The sequence below is a fragment of the Varroa jacobsoni genome, unplaced genomic scaffold (genome assembly GCF_002532875.2).
Source record: "Varroa jacobsoni isolate VJ856 unplaced genomic scaffold, vjacob_1.0 scaffold_881, whole genome shotgun sequence".
Classification (NCBI taxonomy): domain Eukaryota; kingdom Metazoa; phylum Arthropoda; class Arachnida; order Mesostigmata; family Varroidae; genus Varroa; species Varroa jacobsoni.
Genome location: NW_019213783.1, coordinates 176,058 through 196,489, shown reverse-complemented (window position 1 = coordinate 196,489; position 20,432 = coordinate 176,058). Strand labels below are relative to the sequence as shown.

At 40.2% G+C, this 20,432-nt stretch overlaps 1 protein-coding gene and 1 long non-coding RNA gene across 2 annotated transcripts in view; one reads left to right on the top strand and one right to left on the bottom strand.

Moving 5' to 3' along the window:
• LOC111264625 (corticotropin-releasing hormone receptor 1) overlaps nt 1–19,764 on the bottom strand; it is a 56,858-nt gene extending 37,094 nt beyond the window's left edge. Inside the window, exons 1-3 of the mRNA XM_022840684.2 lie at nt 19,639–19,764; nt 6,048–6,139; nt 4,184–4,308 (exon numbers count right to left, since the gene is read on the bottom strand). Coding sequence (XP_022696419.2) covers nt 4,184–4,308; nt 6,048–6,139; nt 19,639–19,681 — 260 coding nt within the window. The 5' untranslated portion in view covers nt 19,682–19,764. The remainder of the gene's footprint in view (nt 1–4,183; nt 4,309–6,047; nt 6,140–19,638) is intronic.
• Nucleotides 6,014–19,934, top strand: LOC147752922 (uncharacterized). Its single transcript, XR_015312748.1, has 3 exons — nt 6,014–6,175; nt 19,304–19,428; nt 19,623–19,934. It is a non-coding gene; the product is annotated as an uncharacterized LOC147752922 (long non-coding RNA).
• Nucleotides 19,935–20,432: the final 498 nt, after the last annotated feature.

Sequence of the window (20,432 nt, the reverse complement as noted above, 5' to 3'; positions counted from 1 at the left end):
TTAGCCGCCTGGCCAAAAGAAGTTAACGGGGCTTCAAAACTTCTACAGCCCTTGTGTTGATTTCCAGTCCAAATGGGATATGCCACTTACATTTGCTTTGTTCTCGTAATTTGTTGCGAAGCCGCAAAATTCTTATTTACCTTAAACTTCATGCATTTTGTGATAGTTCAAAATCCTTGTACTGCAAAATTATCTCAAATATATGCTTGGCTACTGAGCTAAAGTGGGTCAAACTTTCAAATATTATGTCTTTGTTTTTCAAAATGACTTAAGTTATACCCATAGGGTACGAAAAGTTACATGCGCAGATCCGTGCAAGTACTTAAAAAGAAAAAGCAAAGCTGATTGGATGATCTTACAGGAAGTCAGAGTTATTTTTTTGCAATATGAAACAAAATAGAACAAAAAAATACAGCAGCCATAAAGTAGGCTTGCGGTTGAAGCAACAACTGTACACTAGCTTGTTTATTCGAACAATTTATTTTTTCCTTTTTTTTTTTAAATTTAAAAAAAGGAGAATAACAATCTTTTTTTCTGTTACCAGTGGAATATATAATCAGATGTCAGTTGATTATTTTCTTCGTCTCTCAAGCAGATCCGCTATCTGTCTAAAGTCGACGATTGTCTCTTTAATTGAGGATGTTCTAAAAATGTTTTCTTAAGCGTAGAACCGAATGCAGTGTGGAAATAACAGTATAGACAGTCAGAAGCTATCTAACCTTAAATGTCCCTATAAGATTTGATTTGGCCGGATACTTGACAGCTTCAAAATCCTCCTGGTATTGTTTTGTATGAACTGTCTTTTAGTTCAAATGTTGTGTTCTTAATATTGAGACCACTCGAAGATAATTTGAAGTTCATATAGAACGCTACTAATGAGTCGAGCAGCTACTAGAACTTAATCATAGCAACGTCTTCAACTTCACTTGACGATCTGGCGAAGACTCGTAGAAATCCGTTTGCCCAAAATTGCGAAGAACTAAAAACTAGCCTATCTTAGATAGCTAGAATATTTAAGGTACTCGTTACGCGTGAGTGCACATGTTTGTCCTGAACTGTTGCTTGAACGTAAGGAGCAAGCCACATAGTGCGCAGGACTCTGCGTTATAGAATATCTTAGATTTCTGAGTGGCTCAAGTTTTACTTAAGTCTTTTACAGTGGCTGCTTGAATACGAACCATCAACATTTCGTCACAGCGTCTGGTGCTATGCTACAGTTCTGCATCTCTGAAGATGCGCTATTGAGTATGACGATTGTCGGCACAAATAACGGAATAAACACTGTTCTAATAGGTAAGCACGCCAATAGTTAACAGCACTAACACTCGTCATTTTCATCCTGGCAGAGGAAAATAACGACTGCTTCTCACTCAAATCAACCAGTATTTCAGCCATATGGATATTCTCGAAACCAAACGACAATACAAACTCTCAGCTTGGGTTTCATATATTCGGAAATAGAATAGGTCCCCATGGTAAGCACATCTGGCAATTATTTGAAGTGCGCGACCGCGTTCAAAGTACCTCTAAACGAAGACATCTTCAAGCGCCACTAATATTGGTAAGCATCAGACAGTGCCAATGAACCTGATAGGAAGAGAGCTAATCACTCGTTCAATTGCTCTTGACAGGTGGAATGGAAAGAGCTCATCGGGCGGCAATCAGGACAGCGAAGTCTGCTTCTGACGCTTGTGAGAGCTACCACTAAAAAAGGTACCCATTATATGTTACACTGTTAAAGCCATACCGTAAGCTTTAGTTAGAAGCCTATTTTATATCAATGTAGCTGTACATTCAATTTAACCAACTATGAGGGTGGATTAGGTGTTTATTTAATTTGCGAACCCTGTACGTTACATACAACACACTTATGTCGAATAAATTTTTGTAAAAAATGTTTGTCCATCACTTCAGATCACGTTCTCTTTCCATAAACAAAAATAGTAACGATAACAGTGTTAATATAAATGTATCCCGCTCACTTGTCAAGAATAAAGCGGCGTAAAGCATTATGAATTTGATAACTATATCCACGAAATGTACATAGGTTAACTTTATCTAGCTCGTAGCTCTACACTGAACTTTCTCATAACTGTGCTCGATCACTCATTTAGGCCTCTCCACTTCTCGCCGAAATCCTGGAAATAACCAATATCGCAGGATTATACAGGACTGACTGACGTCTTACGATTAGCACGAAAAGCCTCTGCGAATGTTGTACCCAATGATCCTTCGGAAGAGGACGAGTTCTTTTCTGTAACTCGTGAACATGCAAGCATAGTTGACTCTATTACATTGAATCACGCACTGTACGGCCTCATTTAAATTCCGTTTGCTAAACTTCCGGTATGATAGGTAGGGATGGTGGTTTATTCATAAACATATGCCCTGCTTTGTCTGGTTGGCTCAATTGACTGGGCCTATCTGGGTACAACGAACACGACGCAGTCGATACGCTCTACGGAAACGATAAGGTCGTTTGTGGGATGCTAATAGTGCCTTCACCAGGCTCGCACGCATTTCTAGCTAGGCTAGATAGGGGTGGCTGGTTGTCAACGAGGTGGAGGCAGGACACCCGTTACCTGTAAAGTCGGACCTTCCTTCAAGACAGAATAAGACAAGCTTTTCGAAAGACTGCTTTCCTACCCCCACTCCTCAGCCCCTGGACAACTGCGTTTGCTCGAAAATTGACGTTTATTGGCAGTCTGGGCGTGACCCCAGTAGAAAGTGCGATACCAGCTCCTCTACCTGTACGTGGACGGAAGACACTGGCTGTTAAAGTTTGTTTGCATGATGTAGATAACAATAGCGGTAATGACAAAATTGCGTGTTCTTATCGGCAGCAAACGGGAGTCTATGACCTAACGTTTCTATTGTCACAATTGAAATTATTAGCAAAACCTTTTCAGTAACAGGAGTAATAACGCAGAGAGCATTTTTGCAATAGGCAACGGAGGCTGTATGTTATTTGTCGATTTGGAAAACCGCCTGAGAAAGGTACTATGCTACTTTAGAATAAAACTAAATTGCGCATCTGTAACTGAGATGAATAACATTGTGTTTTTTTTTATTCTCTTATCTTTTTTCTTCTTATTGTTATCTTTAATCACTCTAAACGTTTTTGCTGTGGCAATTAGAGATCTGATGAGGCTTTGACGAAGCTACGTTAACATAGATCTTATCATTCCTGTTTGGTGTATTATGCACACTGAATCTACCGCTCTCATTTGTCTTCTATCTACATTGTAGTAAGATTAATTGGTGGGCTTAGTCGATACTTGAACAAGGTCTGATTGCTAAATTTGTTGAGTTAAATAAACGAAAGGATCTTATAGAGTGATTATAACTTTGCGCTATTATCACCCATCGCCGCTTGCCATGACGTTAGGTTTCCTGGCAAGTTGCTGGCACACCATCGTAGCTAGCTAGCTAGCTAGCTAGCTAGCTAGCTGGCTGGCTGACTAACTAAGCCAGTCGCGTGTATGATTTCTGATCGACGTTTCCGCACGAAGTTTGAATCTACCCAGTTGCAATTTCCTGAGATCACCGCCCCCAGAGAATTCAGGATCGGGCAGATAAGACAATGAGGAACAAACGAGCAGCTAGCCAAAAGCGGAAATAGGTAGGGAGTACAGTAAGAGCAATATTAGGCGTCACCTTTTCGCGGGCCGTAATGGTGCTTACGTGTCCCGCGTATTTGTCGACATATACGCGTGTGTGAGCCACTTGTATGTTTACGCTCAGGTCGGCGAGCGTGGCTGCCAAGGAACGAGACAGACTTTCGCGTTTCCGATGGCTCCTACATCTCTATAGGGCTTACCGAGACTAACATAATGGTGGTAATAATGCAAAAAATGACATGTTGAAACTGATAGTAACGACCTCGATTATAACGAACCTGCAAGCCAGGTAAGCTAAGTAAAAATGCTAGCCTAGCTATAATAATAATATACTACGTGACTTTACCCTAAAATTTTCTATATGTAAACTTGACAATATATGTTGCACTAGTATCATGGCCTGTTGTGTTGATTAGCGGGCACATTATCGGACTTGCTATGCTTTCGACATGGTATGTCGTCGATAACCCTTCGATTTCTAAAGAGAGTTTTTAGAAAAAAAAGAGCCTGTATAAAGTCGGTAGTCATTCACGTCTATGCGAAGGCAGAAAATGTTTACTTACGAAAAGTGGGCGAAGATGAAAGCGGATGCGGTGAGAAACAACAGTGAGATGCTCGATAAACATACCACGATGCCCGTTACTGTGAGCGGAAGTAGATCGGCATGTTCCGAACTTTCAGGAATCTTCTGTATATTGAAAGTAACAGACAGATACAAGAGAACCATTGATCAGTCAAAAGCATTCCTCAAGTAGCTTTTACATTATATCACAGATTGCAACAGTCTTCTAGCTCAATGTCTAGGGAAAAAATATGCTTTATCATCGGTTCTATATCTTGGCGCTAGCTCTACGACTAAGCCCATACGCGGGCTGGCTCTCTACATAACCTTTTGTTGAGTACAATGCATCGAAAATAAAAAATCGACGATAGTGTCCTTCTTTTAGTTCACGCTATAAAAAGATAATTGTGTGCGTTCGTTACTTTTAACTAATTTATTGCTAACCTCATCAATATTTTATAATTAAGCTGACTAAAGTATTATATCTAATAGTACTACTAGCATTGCACACTGGACTCGCAACAATAAATTGAAGTAGAGCGGCCGGTAAACGAACTTTGCAGGTCAGTACCAGGCTTCAATAGAAGACAAGGTTAGCAAGTTACGAGCGAACCTTCTGCCATTAATTGGCATCGTATAAAAGTCTCAGTGTCTTTCCCGCTTTGTGGCTGCGAACAGCCTCGAGCGAGCGGGCAATAGAATTAGATATCAGGTCAACTGAAATACAGCGGCCGAAAAATTTGGCAAATCAAAGAGCGGTTAAAATGCAGGGTTACTCAACTTTCGAGGCAAAATTAGCCCCATGTTTTTCATTCGTCGCAAGGAAACTCTAAGAAAATTAAACTTAACACTATTAAGGGATTGAAAGTTTCACTGAAATTACATTGGTGCAACATGTATGAATGAAGTCGCATCATGTTCATGCATGAAGAACATACTAAACATCTATTAATAGAACGATTCAAAAAGTTAGCAGAAACATCTTTGATGCTCCATTCAATATATGTTTTACATTCAAACAAGCTCTATCATAGTAACTATCCGATAGCACTCTTTGTGGACTCACTGCATCTCGTTGGAGGAAGATTTTTCGCAGGCCAATTTTCTTTTGGCATAGCAAATAGTTATCATCTGTCATGACACTATAAAAATCTTGGTTTACATTTTATAAATTTCCGTTTGATTTCTTTTGAAACCTTCCGTCATTTGTATTCAGTTTTCACGTGATATGTACGTACGTACGTATCTATAGATAGAGAGACAGAAAAAACCACCAGTCGGTCTATACTACCTGCCCCATCCTTCCCTCATAAAGAACGTATTCGATTTCGAGACAACTTTAATGGGCTAAATTAAAAATGAACCCCAAGAGAAACAGTCCATGAGGATCGCGAAGCTTATTTAGTCCAGCATAGTCTTGCTGAGTGTTTAAAAATCTGACCCATTTGGGTTTCCCCAACGAACATCGTACGACGGATACCCATAACGATTTACGAAGAGCACAGCTGGGCAGATCTACATTATCTGAGCATGCACAGGTAAGGGCTGCTGCTCGGTTTGCTATTGCCATCCTTCGTTTGTCAACTACGCTTCTCGCATGTGGGTCTACATATCGTACATAAAGGTCTGAAAAAAAAAACGAATTTTCTTTACTGGTTAACTAACCCTGCTATTGTATTAACGAACCCTCTTGTGGTAATTCAATTACATGATAGTAATATATGGGTCTTCAATGCTATAATCTATTGTAGAACCAAGATGAGAATAATAAGGTTTAATAATATCGTGTGTAAGCAATTGAGTATTTGTCTTTTCCAACAGGCTGCTTAACACTAGAAACGATGCAGTTCGAAGCAGATACCGACCACCATATTAATGACTGCGATACAGGCATTGTAATTGGTTATATTATCGGCCCAGTGACCGCTATAGCTGCAGCGACGATACGCCCGAGGACCTGAAACAGTACAGAAAAAAAATGATCAATCTACAGGTAATAGTGTTTGTGTTTGTTTTACGTAAAGCGGTCGGTCGACGAGATTAAATAGCTATTTCAGTAAGGACACAGATTAAACATAACCTCTGCGCAATTCTTTTGTAGCTTAATGGGCCAAATGGATAGCTTTATAATCATAGTGCTCTCTGTTGCTAATAGAAAATGGTGTCTAGCCTGTTTTAAGCGCAGTTTAACGAGTTGCCCCTTAGTGAAACTCACAAACGAAAATCATTTAAAAACATTGGATCTGCCTAATCTATTTTTTGAAGAACTTTACTTATACAGCGTTGTTGAAAGAAATAGTAAACAAGAACTTCTAGACACATTCATATGGCATCAAATCGCAAGATCAAGCTTCGAATCTTCAAAGTAGCGATCGTAGAGAAACGGTTTTTTTGACGAAGTCTTAGTTGTTTCCGGCACATGTAGTTACAGTGAAAACGTAAATTAAAAGTAAGTTCAAAACGCTTTGAATTGAAACGCCCTTCCTGGTGTATTACCTTCGCATAGAGTCCATCCGAATTATATCGCTATACATCTCGGGACGACATAGCAAGTCTCGAAGAAGTCGTCATACGCAGCTTTTGTCGCCGTTGTTTTCGTTAGACAGTTTAAGTGCAGCTTTTCTAGTTATAAGTATGGTTTTGCTGTTCTTTAGTAAGAGTTCAAACTTGAAAGAAAAAACTGTGAAAAAGGCAAAATCAATTGTGATGCCTTTACGCTTTTCAGGCCAACATATTATGTTGACTTTATTGACAAAAGATTCAATCATAAGCAGCGATAGTTATTTTGAATCCAGCTGATATTCTCATAAGCCTTCTGCTGTGATAAAATACGAAGTAGTTGGAAAGGCCAAAAGCTTTGTGTAATGTTTATCTAATATTTTTATGATGTTATAATGTGAGGCAGTCCTTTATCTTATCGCTGTAATGATTTCAGCGTTCAGACTTTGTTCTCACGGTAAATAGGGTTAAAGCTGTCAGCTCTGTCTGCAAGCTGCCCTATTTATTTCTATATTGTAATGCTTCTAATAAAAGGGTACATACTCAAAAGCTCGACCAGAGGCCGATTCAGTGGTACTGCTGGTGACAGCCAGAGCTGAAAACTTACCGGACATTTTCGAAATGGAAACATTTTTCTCGATGTAGGACATACGTTCCAAGTATGGTTGTTTCTAATGCCAAGCCCTAGGAAACTACCATAAGTATTTAGAAGCTTTCATTAGGACGCGTTCTATGAGGGCAAACGCAAAATACACTTTGGGTTTTCTTGTCTACGCCCACCTTACGGACCCCATTGTCAATGCACCGTCGTCAAGGGCTTATTCTGTTATTTCAAACCGAACTTTTCCTCTGCCTTTTGATACCTATGCATCTAGACGATACGTAACCAGTCGCCTGTGTAATTTCAAATTCCGCTTACTGCGAGCAGATGCCAAAGTACACAAGCTCTCCTTACACCCAAAGCTTCAGACGTCAGCAAAGATGGCACCAGGCTACCGTCCTTCTAACCGATGAATAGATCCCGGAACCGATACAGAAGCGCTCTGATACCCGCTGCACAGCTTCCTGAAGGTCTGAATGTGCTCTTGCGTTCCCGAACTAACAAAGTGTGATCGCGGTTTCAAGTTGATATCCTGGCGTCAGCCGCTCTAAGGCCTATTAATTGTATAACAAGAACAATCCGAAGCTAGATTGGGCAGAAGTGATGAGATCAGCCGTTGTCGCCCGCCGCTGTTCGTAAAAGTTTTGGCTTTAGTAATAACGCGGCTCCCTTCACAGTACTAAGTGTTTGCTTACATAGACTAGCCTAACGGTTTAGCCGGCCACGTTATCCATCGTTGTATCAGTTTGTTTTTTTTTCTCTCTGGCTACCATCAATTGTGACGCCGACAGAGAATTCGTGCAACCTTTACGTAGTTATAGCAAGGACAACACCTACAGATTAGATATGGTAGGTAGGTAGGTAGGTAGGTAGGTAGGTAGGTAGGTACATGTCCTTACAACAGCTGTATTATTTGGCATTTAAATAGCTTCTATGGACACTGCTCGAATAGACACGTTCCCTCTGCGTATAGTTCCGGAGAACAGCTGACCGCCCATTAGAGGAATATAGACCAGTTGAAATGTTGGTAGCAGAAAATAAATTCAGATACAGAATAGTACGTCGAAATATCAGAGTGTCGTTTACAAAGTAGTTCACTACTGACAATTATTAAAACTGTTAGAAAAGAAAAACAAACTGCTGGTGAAAAGTAATGATATCCTCTGAGTCTGTTTAGAGGATGCTGTAGACGAACGCTGATAAGGAACTGATGATGGCTGTGGAAGAGATTTTAATATAAATGCTAATGACTTCGTTTGCCGGATCGGGTTAGTTTTGCAGCGGCACAAACTGTGCATGATCCGCCTTTGGGAAAAGTTAATTTCATTATAATCACATAAAATTAAAAGAGACAAAAAAGCTTGTATTCATTTCTACGTTTGTTTACAGGCGTATGTTTTATTCAGAGACGCACTTTTTTAGTCCTCGAAACATGCGTGACGCTTATGCGTAGGACGCAACATTCTGTTCGTTAGCTAGGTACCTTTTCATTCACTAGGGGCTGACATACTTTAGAGGAAGTACGCCAAAAGCGACTGTCGCTCTCATTTCACAGGACGTAGCCATCCTTGAGCCGGGCTTGAGCTTACCATATTTGGCTACAACGTAATTTGATTTGTTTATTATGTCGTCGGTCATTAGGGAAGGTTGTGCTTTACCAAAATCACGATTTTTACTATCGTTGAATGGCACGTTTATTAAAAGTTCATTGGATCGGGCTTTGTAGGATCAAACGCAGTCTCTAGTCGTAAGCGACAGGTCGTCTGGCTATCACTCTTTGCGGTCGGCTGAGCCACAAATTATACTACGCTTTTTACCCTTCGTGTTTTTCAAACTGAGGGGGAAAAAGAGCAGATCACATTTGAATATTGAAATTATATAACAATTTTAGGTTGAAACATATTAAACATTTCACCATTCCACCAATCTGACCTGCGCTACGTGACTACGCTCTGTTCGGGTGCCGTCTTGGCACATGTGCAATAGTCCTTTTTAACCCTTGTTGGAACTGAAACCTATACAATAGACGATAATGCTCAGCTGTCCTTTTTATGGCAGTTGTCGATATCGCTATTCGGCACTGCTTCTTTTCGGCGACAGGGCTCCATATGGACTTGATTTTTAGCATCAAGCGAAAGACTGCGTAATTTTGGTTTTTAGCCTTATTTGCAGGGGTCTACCTGTACTCCTTGATCTATAGCTTTTCAGTGATGTCCGAGACGTGTCAGTTTTTAGGACCGAATGGCCGGCTAGTGTATGCCGTTATAATTGCGCCGCAAAAAATGTTAGGTCACGGCGATATTAAACGATCAGTTGTATCAGATTATAAATTGTCGAATGTATAGATGTCCTTCATTTTCGATTATCAAGTCGTACTATCCCGAAGAGAACGGTTCATTTAGGCCTTTTAAAGGAGAAAAGGGCCTCATTCCCCAATGGGTCAAATCGTATTTGCTATCATCATCAAATCGTCATTCGATAAATTTGCGCTATTTTTGAAACGCTGCTTTGTAAATGATCGTCATCATGTCTCTAAGATATGCGTCATAGTTTTTTCTCGTGACAATTTTATACTAAATAACTATATTCTGTCATTTACAAATGTCACACGATATAGCCCATAACTGTGACAGCAGAAACCGATGTGGAACACAATGGCTGAAATCGATAGAGATGAAATTGTGTTTATACGCACCTTACGGTTCGTACAGTTGAACATCTCGATAGCCACTATGATGTTATTAAAAACAAACCAAACTAACGTTTGCAGAAAGATCATTAGATATATAGGTAGCGTGGTTTTACATTTTCATTTCATACTTGACATGGGCTTCGTATAGGGCATAGTTAGCCATAAAGAAGTTCTTTGCCAATAAAAGAATTATTAAAGGAGAAAAAGTATTGAAAGCATACAAAGTAGGACACCTAAATCCGGACTTTTCTTAAGTTCTCTCTCTTTTTTTTTTTTTTTTTAACAAAATATAAACGCTTATATAAACGCAAATGTTTTAGTCAAGTTTTTTCGCATGCTTTAGAAGTACTATTCCTAGCGGTTTTATTTATTTAAAATAATCACCAGTAATCGCCATTCTATTGCATCAATACCCCAATTCTAGACCTAAACCACTAACGAATAATTTTCAAAATATACATTTTTTAATTCGCAGCTAATTTTCTAGTAGTAGCAGTAATCAGTTGAGATATATGAATATATATAAGCACAGTACAATGTCGCTTAGATACGGTACGCCTAAACAGTTTTGACGGAACTAAATTTTAGCGACCGACAACAAACCGAAAGGCCTCCCAATGCAGGAGTTCAAAACGGCTAAAAAGTTTCAATCACAAAAAACCCAAAAAAAAGTCTCAACAAGACTAACCGTTCAAGTTATGACTAGCAGGGATCATTTTTTTCTTTAAAACTATTATTGATTTCTGCATAAAAACCGATAGGTGTCAAAAATGGTTTTTTGAGCTCTTCTGATGATGTTTTCAATCTCTCAAATCTAAATGTCATTGGCGATTTGCCTCATGAAACCTTTGTTTGAAATTTTCAGAAGCCGCATAAAAACGAGTATTAGTGTGGACCGTCCATTTCGAAAAAACAAAAAAGTTATTAATTTTAGCAAGATTCAAAGGTAGAAAGGTTGAATAACAACTCGCTTTCGCTCATAATTTAAAAACGGCTTATTAGATCTTGTCAGGATAAGTTTGTTGTTTTGTCCTGATAGGGACTATCTTTCTTCTATATAAAGAAACTCATTGCATTCACGAAGAAGGTTCTAAACGATATCCTCGCTTCCAATAAATTTACAGTATCTGTAGCACACATTTTTTTGTGAATTTGCTGTGTACCTCTGCGAATTTTTAGCACTTCAGCCTTCAGCTGTTTACTCCACTCAGACTCATTGAATCAACGAACTGGGTTCGATATCAACAGTTACCTATTTAATTTATATTAAGCAAGTAACCACCACGTGGACTCGTGTTTCTCAGTGAATCTGAATTTCTTTAAAATTGCCAGTGGAGTCATGACGCTATCTACTAAAGCAGGGGAAACATTAACACGACAAATGTATCAGGTAAGCACATGTGCTTCACGTATATTTTCCGCATTGTCTGTGATTTTTTCGTATGTTGACACGGATTCAGTTATCGTTTGTAGAAGACGGATGACTAGATGAGAAAAGACTGGTCGTCATCAAAAATAAAGGCTCCGTTAGGCCCCTTGCCGGTTGCAAATGCAGGACAGCCAAAGTGAGCTCACTCATCTGTCCATAGACAGATTTAGCTAGAATTAGCTATCTTTTAGGCTCTTATGATTAGCGCGATCTACATAATTAATAATAACAACAACAACAACAACAAGCAGAATCGAAATTACGTATTTACCATAATAATGCGGTAGATTGGTCTGTAACTGTGGTTTGTTACAGCTGCCGTAACTAAAGTTATAATTCGGTGGTGCATTAATCGGCAACAAAGATAGATGACTTCTGAAAAAATATCTAGGCTAGCCATAGGATTGCTAGAAAGAGATTTACGTCGCAGGATTGAAAGCCTGAAGTATAGAATGGCTAAAATAAGAGACTGCGTATGGATATCGCTTTCTCATAAAAAGAACTTAAATATACACGATTCTTGTGCATGTGTCGTTGATCTCAAGTTGAATATACGATATATTTTAATAATGTTCCCGATTATAACGATTGTGGGAAAGTTTTGCGTTTTGCGTGGAGAAGCGGCTAAGTTTATCGGAGATACACGTTATTTATGCAGAAACTAAAGACGACATTTGATAAACTCAGCTTATATATAGCTCGGTGCCACAGATGACGCGGAAAAATTGGATTAATCTTATTATTTGTTTTTCATATAAAAGTTGATTTTTAACAAAGAGGATCAAGAAGAGTTTACACTAAAACCCTCCATTGCTTTCCATTCGAAGCACATTGAATGGATCCTATGATGGATTGCAAAGACAATCACTGTATGTTGCGAATTGTTATCAACCGGGACTTAACTTGCGGGTGGTAGCGATAGCAGCGCCAGTAATTTTTATTCAGATAGAGATTAATAAATGAGGGCATATTATTTAGCTGTCCGAGGACAAAGGCCCGAGTGGTTTCTGTCTTCGTCACGGAGGGGTATCTCGTCAGCAAAAAAAAGTGTGAAATAAAGGGTGCGGGATAACACATTTTATTTAGGCTATGCAAGCTTTGAGTTGAGCGTATCTGTCCTACGGGTTCTGTAGTAGTGTCCAAGGGAATCCGCATAGACGGTCAGCCGAGGAAATGCCTGGTATAATAGGTGTTTCTCTCTAGGTAGCATAATATTCACGAGTTCCGCAATCCAGAACAGAAAAACAATTTTTGTCTTTGGGTTGGTCGATAAATTGTGCTCCGACAGCGCACTGAAGACAGGCGTGTTTCGGTGTCATTGGCAAACCCAAAGATAGCAATAAATAAGATTCGAATGAACTGAGCATAACTAGCAACCTTCAGCTTTTTCTTTTTTTCTTTTTTTTTATAAGAATAAGCAGCCGGTAGAAGTATCGGGCCGAGATGCCATGAGCGGACCACACGTTTCTGACGGGCGAGTTACGTTTCCACAGCGGCCACCTACGCAGCGATTACTCAATGATAGCCAGAAACACGTTAAAAATCACATTCGCAGTGAGCACATTCTGGGAGATTGTAATTTTCAGAAGAAAACTGCATCGTTTATTGATAAAGATGTGCTTCGTGAAGGAGAGCACGCTAGAATGACTCTTAGGCATTTGGGGGGCGGACATAAGATGTTATGAAATACAGTTCATTGACGACGCATGCGCAAGAAACACATTGCAAGCTAGAAACGTCAATGTTAGAGCAAGTTCGATCAGAACACCCGTATCATTTCTATACTGTCATGTTGTTTCGCATAATATATACGTTAAACCCATTATTGCTTATATGACCCGAACTTTAACTACGCATCGAACTTGTGGTTCATCCTCCGTCAGTGCTCGCTCAATTATCGTTGCATTTTACGGCAAGGTGAGCGCCGCTTCTGTCGTGGGACAATACAGAGGTTGCTTACATAACCTTTGATTACTTTTCGAGCATAGACAAACTCATTAGCCGGGCTGTCCTCGAACACAAGTCTTCAGTCGTGCGACCCAACGCTTCGCCGTACTTCTTTCTAGTTAAACCACGTTTGTTTTCAGTTTTCTTATGTGATTTTCCTTGTGCAAACTACCAAACCTACATTTACAATTCACGTATGTCTTACTTGCTGCCTTCACAACCCGTTCTATTCATCATCGGACGTATGCGCGTTAGACACAGACGTTGTGCGACATTTGATGAGCAACGGTCCTGTCACCGCGCTATGCAAGAATCCAGAGGCAAATAACCGTCCTACTAACCACGAAGACCTCGTAAGCATATATTTGCTGTGATGAAACGGGGAACACGATATAGAAAAAAGTGTCGACCAGTCCCTGATTGGCAAAACAGAGCACGGAACATTGACAGGTGGGACAGTACGTAGGAAACCTGCCTGGACCAAACGACAAAATAACGACTTGTCCATGCAAAACGTATGTTACACGGATGCGTGAAGTGTGATGGAATCATTTACAACGATCAAATGATAGCGCGCTAATATTATACATACTTAGAGCTGGTGTTAGGTCGTTTAGAAATCGATAAAACCGTCAGCTGCCGTACAAATGCTAATTCTTTAGACTGGCTGGATGTTGCCACCCAGTTATCTCAATGTGATTTTATTTTGCATTTTTTTTCTGCGTTAGAATTTTCTGTTCATCATCACGCGAGTCATCCGCGACTGTACAGGTATAGAAAATCGGTCAATGGCATGCCACTACATGGAAGGGCCCAGACTGCAAATCATCTATTAACTTCAACAACTCATTCACATATGGCCATTTTCGCTCCTTTTTTCTTATGCAATCCACTGCTACGTTCAGCTACCCTGCGACACGCATGTCCGATTCGACCATTCTACAAACAGCCGAACAGCCCCACTCACTTTCGTCAATACGCATCGCTCTGTCATGAAAACCAAGCATACATCCATGTTGAGCACGCGAACCGGGTCCACTGGTATACTTGCAGGTTGCCTAATTTGACATGACTTTGCTAACATTGCCAAGCTATCAGTATATCCAGCTGCAGTTATGGGTGAGGGTCATTTTGGCTTCACGGCCCTCCTTGTGCCACTTCAACACGTTAGCAAATGTCGAAACCCGTCTCGATAAAAGGATGTTCTTCACGTTTGCTAGTTCTTGATTACTTTTGTTGTACATTTCGTGCTACAAACGCCCTTTGCATAGCGCAACTATGTCCCCCCTTCTTCACCCCCTTCTCGTATGCGATACATTTCTTTTTCTGTTTATAACTACCTGCAGTGCTATGGTCTGTACATGTTAACTTTATTCTCTCCCTTTTTTACCTGCTTGGATTCACTTCTCACACGATCGTCGTTTATCGACTAAAGAGCTTAATCGCAGATGTTCTTGACGAGATTCGGTCTTCAAAACTTTGCACTGCTTTTCTACCTTCTTGAAAACCGCCCCGAGTATTGACAAAATCCTATTTCAGATGGTGGCTAACCTTCACCCACCACCGTGGTTGTAGCGGTAATTTCTTAAAGGGGCTGCACCTGTCGTCGAACTTATTCTTGTAACCAATCTGTTCCAAGCGTCGTCCATTGGCCTTACGTGACGTCGCCCTATCGACCTTCCTATATGGCATCTCTTCACATGATTATTTAACAATATGGCAATCTCTTCGGATACACCTTCACAAAACTGTCATTTATTTGTCTACCGCTGCCCACTGTTACCATCTTCTCCTGACCTCTCGACCAGTTGGCACACCAGCTTATCTGCATTTTCAATAGCTCACGATACATTGTTTTTAGCACAATGCGATTTCTACGCACACACTGCAATTACGCTTACGACACAACGATTTCTCGCAAATCATTCCGTGACTCCGCAGTCATTTGGCAACGCGCTTTTCGGGCCATCTTGCACGTCCCTGTAATGTGTATTCAGCACACAACCTTGCGCTACGCCGTGAAGCATGAGTACCGCTTCGTTCTTTTCTTCGAAGACAAGGCCAGTTAACGTTACAAGCAAGGTTTGAGCTACATAATGAAAAACTCTTATCAAGTAAAAGGCCCTGCTCACTTCCGGTGGACGCTTTTCGTAAACACGTCCATCCACCCTACACTCAATCCGCCCTTCGTTCTCGTGTTAACTGAAAATTCGATTAGCGAAATAGCTGCCTAGGGCTCTACAGCTGGTCAATTAAGCCAGTTCAGCCCAGTGACCTTTAAAATGGGTCAATGTCTGCACTAGGCTATAGCCAGCGACACCCCTGCCAAACGATTATTTTATATTGCAGCAGAACTGGTGACCGGACTGCGGTACGCAACCCGACCATTGCCTCCCACTGCTTTTCTCACCTGTCTTTCACCTTTGCCGCCCGCTTCTTTTTCCAAACCATCATACATAGTTCCAGCCCAGTCTCGCTGACCTTTTTTGTGTCGATGGTCGCTTCCTCGCCGCCAGCTGCAGCGTTTAAGATCGAGGATGCAAGGCACCTCGAACTTGCTGCTAATAGCCGCTAATTTATCTCCGCATCGTTATTTTTTACGTTTGCCGATCACTTTTCTCAGACATTTTTAATAACCCGCTTCGGGTCTTCTCTTCTTTCGATCCAGTCTTGAACCTCTCGTGGGCCATTTTAACAGAAAAATATGTTGTATAAATGCTACAAAAATCTAATTTTCTCATGAACGAAAATATTACGGATCCCCTTCAAAGGATTAAAGAATTGCCAGCACCCGACCAAAATTTGGCCTGGGCAAGCTCATTAGGCAAATATGTATTTCGTAGACTCATTCAGTTTTTAACATTATAGTAACCATGAATATCGCCAGATCGGTACGACCAAGGTCTAACAGGGTTCAACTGTAAGAATAGAGCAAACCAAAAGTTATTTCTTGATGAATTTTATACACTATGAGCCTAGTCCCCAACGTGGATTTTTCGTATTCGGGTAAGTTTTTCTCGGACTTCACAGAAGCTATTTAATCACCGACAATTGCGTAGACTATCAGCAATATCATAAACTTAATGTCAATGCAAAAATTTGGTTTCATGATTGGAGACGTTGGGCAACAACTGCTATTCGTTTATATTTTAAAAACTTCTACCTTCGCCATAATGTGTTTGTGCTTGGCTGAATGTTCTTCTGGCGGTCAAATCGACGGATGCTCACTACGACAAACCGATGCCAAATATTTGCCATATGCGTTTTTATCCTAGGAAAAAAAGTTACGGTCGCGTTGTCATCGGTCTTTGCGGTCTGATAAATCGATTTTAAAAGTTCGAAAAGCTAAACAGTTGACAACTAGGCAGTGGAAAATTTACGTCGCTGACGGGAGCAGATAGAATAGTATGTACCAATACGTATCCGTGCGTACTAACAGATGCAATATGCATTTTTATAGCTTTAATTGAAATCACCCATTTTGTAGAAACTACTCATAAATCTCATTCGCAGATCACGTTGGTGCATAGAAGATACACCGGGCAAAGCCGGCCGGCCGTACGTGAGAAAACAGGCTATTTTATTTCAACCCTTAAACCTAACTTCTTCTCGGAAAAACGGAAGTACTAGTAACGAGGCTAGGTGTCTGGATAGGTCTTGCTTCAAGAAGCAAGCATATGAATGTGCCTTCTGTTGCAAGAGTATTTGTGTAAGTTAGATACATATTTATGTATATGCTTTTTACGCGCTCGGTTTTCATTGTTAAGTTTATGAGAGTTACTGGGGCATCTAATCTCGGTCAGAAACGCCTCTTTAAACGCTAAGCAGAGACAAAATTTAGCGCTGGGCTTATACAGTGTAATTTATTGACTACACTGTGTTGGCCCTATAATAACTGCCCTAAAATCACAAAACCCGAATCAAATAGAAATGGGGAAAATATTGATTTCACATATACCTCTAATAAAATACTTGTATGTTGATATTTATATATTAGACCTCTGACGTATACTCGAAAAACTACCAAACTACTATGATTTGGGTAGTGGATTCGATGACCCCGCAACATGAGTTACCCGTATCAAGTTGAAACTAAGAGATTTGTGCTAAAACGACACAAGGTGGATTTTTTCAAAAACATTTTGTAAACAGATGAAGCTAGAAAATACCGAATACCTTTTCCTACCGGATATTCTCTTAACAGCTAAATCGTTCAGAAGTCAATTGTGTACAAACTGCGGAGGCCTATAGATGGAATAGTTCCATATAGTGGTAACGCCCATACTTCTTGCGCTGTATTCCACGGGTAAGCCGAAATAATACTACAGTTACGTGAACGGTAGTTCAAAGATAGTGTAGCGTGTCTAAATTAAGATTTTAAAAGTTTTTGAGAAATAGGCCTGTTTGCCTGGCTGTAACCAGATTAATTCAATGCATTCATCCCAGTTTTGCTACATGCCATTGTCCAAAAAATCTTAACATAGATAAATCTGTGATCATCAGCTGTTTAGACAAGTCGCCTGCGTCAGCTCTCATTGAGTCACAACCCACCTTGCTCATAAATGGAAACGTACATTAAGGGCTTAAGATATAAAGCAAGAGGATGATACAACGCAACGACTCCAGTATAAAGTGACAACAAAGATTAGGGGCGCGACAAAGGACTAACGAAAAACCAAACGATTTACATTGTGAATGGGGCGCATTAACCCCATGGCCTCGATGACGCTGCCAAAGATCTTGTTTTTTGAAAATTAAAACCTTAGCATAATGCTGCTACTCACGGAGAAAATACAGCTTCCAGACAGCCAAATATTACTCTAACTAGTGCCCACACAAGGATGACAAGTAAAATGCTGTTATCGTTGGAGATGTCGAATCTGTAGTGATATCTTTAAAGGGTATATGAAAAAATTCCTATCTTAAATGGGGTTTCTTCGTGATCCTATTTGAAAGGAACGTATAGACATTACTTGTGCACAAGAGTACGTAAGATGTTCAGATAAGGTATAACATATACGTTCGAAGGTTTGGACCTAGGCGTGTCTAATTTTTGGCAATTGAAAGGTCCCGTTGTTGGCGCCACAAACAGTGATACGAAACTTCACTGTCATATATGGCCTCGATACGGCCACGCTCATATTCGACAACTTGTTTAAAAGGCCCAGGATTAACTAAAAATTTGTTGGTGTTTGTTTAGCCGTATTGATCCACATGGAAAAATTACTGAAAAACAACGCATTAGACTAACACATGCCAATTTAGAGTCTGAAATGAATAGAGTAAAACCACGACCATATGTACGTGTGGAACCTAACCCATATACGAACGAAAGCTTGGATGTCGAACACAACTGTACCTTACGGACAAATTCAAGTTTACTGCATACATTAGGCGTACGAATGTTAATCGATTCGTTATATTATTCCCGACGGGAATATTAGTTGCTCTACAAGAATGACAGGGAGGGACGCAGGCACGCTAGACTCAGAAATCCTAGAAAATTCACGCGGAGGAGATTTACGGAGAAGTAACTTTATCTTTTGCTTCAGGCCTGATGTACAGGTATCGCGGTGCAACGAGAAAGGCTTATCATAGTAGATATGATGAAGAATTGCGCAGTTGATGGAACCAATGTTGTCACTGGACGGAGAAAGGAAGAAAAAGTGCCGTTCGATAATACATAATATATTCATAATAGAAATAAAGCAGTATACTAAATAAGTGGGTAACTATGACTGGAGACCTATTCTAAGCCCTAAAGAGAACGAATCTAAAGCTTAACGTAATGGCTAAAATTAAATATGTTGCTTCTTGGCGATAATAAGGATGTACTGTATCATTTCTAATAAAACGCATATGGTGAAGTGCTAATTTATCGACGGAGTCGTGCTGAGCTCTAAAAACATTCCACAGATGAAAGACTGAAGAAAACGTTTTTTTTTTGCGACAGGGAACGCGGGGCTGACGAGTTCTATTTTGATGATGACCGGCCAACGGCGACAAGAGGCAGTAGCGGCCATGACAGGCAACACCTATCTTATTTTAACCATATCGTTCGGACACTGACGAGCAGAAGTAAAGCTAGAGATATGTTTATCTTGTTCATCTTCAAAATGATATTTTCGAGTCCAGTATAACGAAACCTTAACAATATTCACAGTGTAAACATTTGTATAATCACAAATCAAACAACATCGATATAAACTAGGTGAGATAAATTTACTAGATACACAATTGAGCAAGTAAACGCACTGTACATATTTCTCTAGATGTTTCGTAACGTACCGGCACCATACTGTGCATACAACGAATGCTGTGCGTCGTCCATTGTCTCAAACAGCAGTTTACATGAGCGAGATACGGTCAGTCCTGCCGCTACCGAAGGCCAACACGAAATACCATCCCACGAACTCGGACAGCGTAGGAGGACATCACCTTTAACACAATCAAAGGTAACAAGAAAGAAAAGCTGTTGGAGCGGTACGTGTAGCGCGTACAGATTATCATGCCCAACTGGAGAAAAACCAAATATTATAATAAAAGTCCGCGCAGATGTCAATGGGCATTGCCAGTGATCATTTAACGAAACCTACTTAAATAAAATAAATATATAGCAGCGTACTGCAATTGTACGCAGGAAAGAATCTTACCGCTACAAAATCGAATTTTGTCCCAGGGAATTTTAATATGGGTCGAAGTAATTTCAACAAGTATAGGCTAATAATAGCTTTTTTCTTAGATGTTCCGCGTACGTCTGCACTGCATGCAGGGAACGTATAAAAAAAAAGCACGTACGTATCGAAAAATCCACACACGATTCGGGCAGGATCCGTGCGAAAGAAGACCCTGAGTTTCTCATAGCCAGATACCGCACAATGGCGTCGTGGCCCAATCTTGAAGCCAGATTCAGTTTCCAATTATACACAACCACTATATAGTTCGATGCATCCGTATCTCGTCAGAAAGTCACTTGCAATTGCCATATATTCAGTCATCTTTATAAGAAAAATATCTTTCTGGCAACATTGCTTCCATTACGTTTGAAAACAGGAGTCTCGATACTTTTCAAATGAGAATAT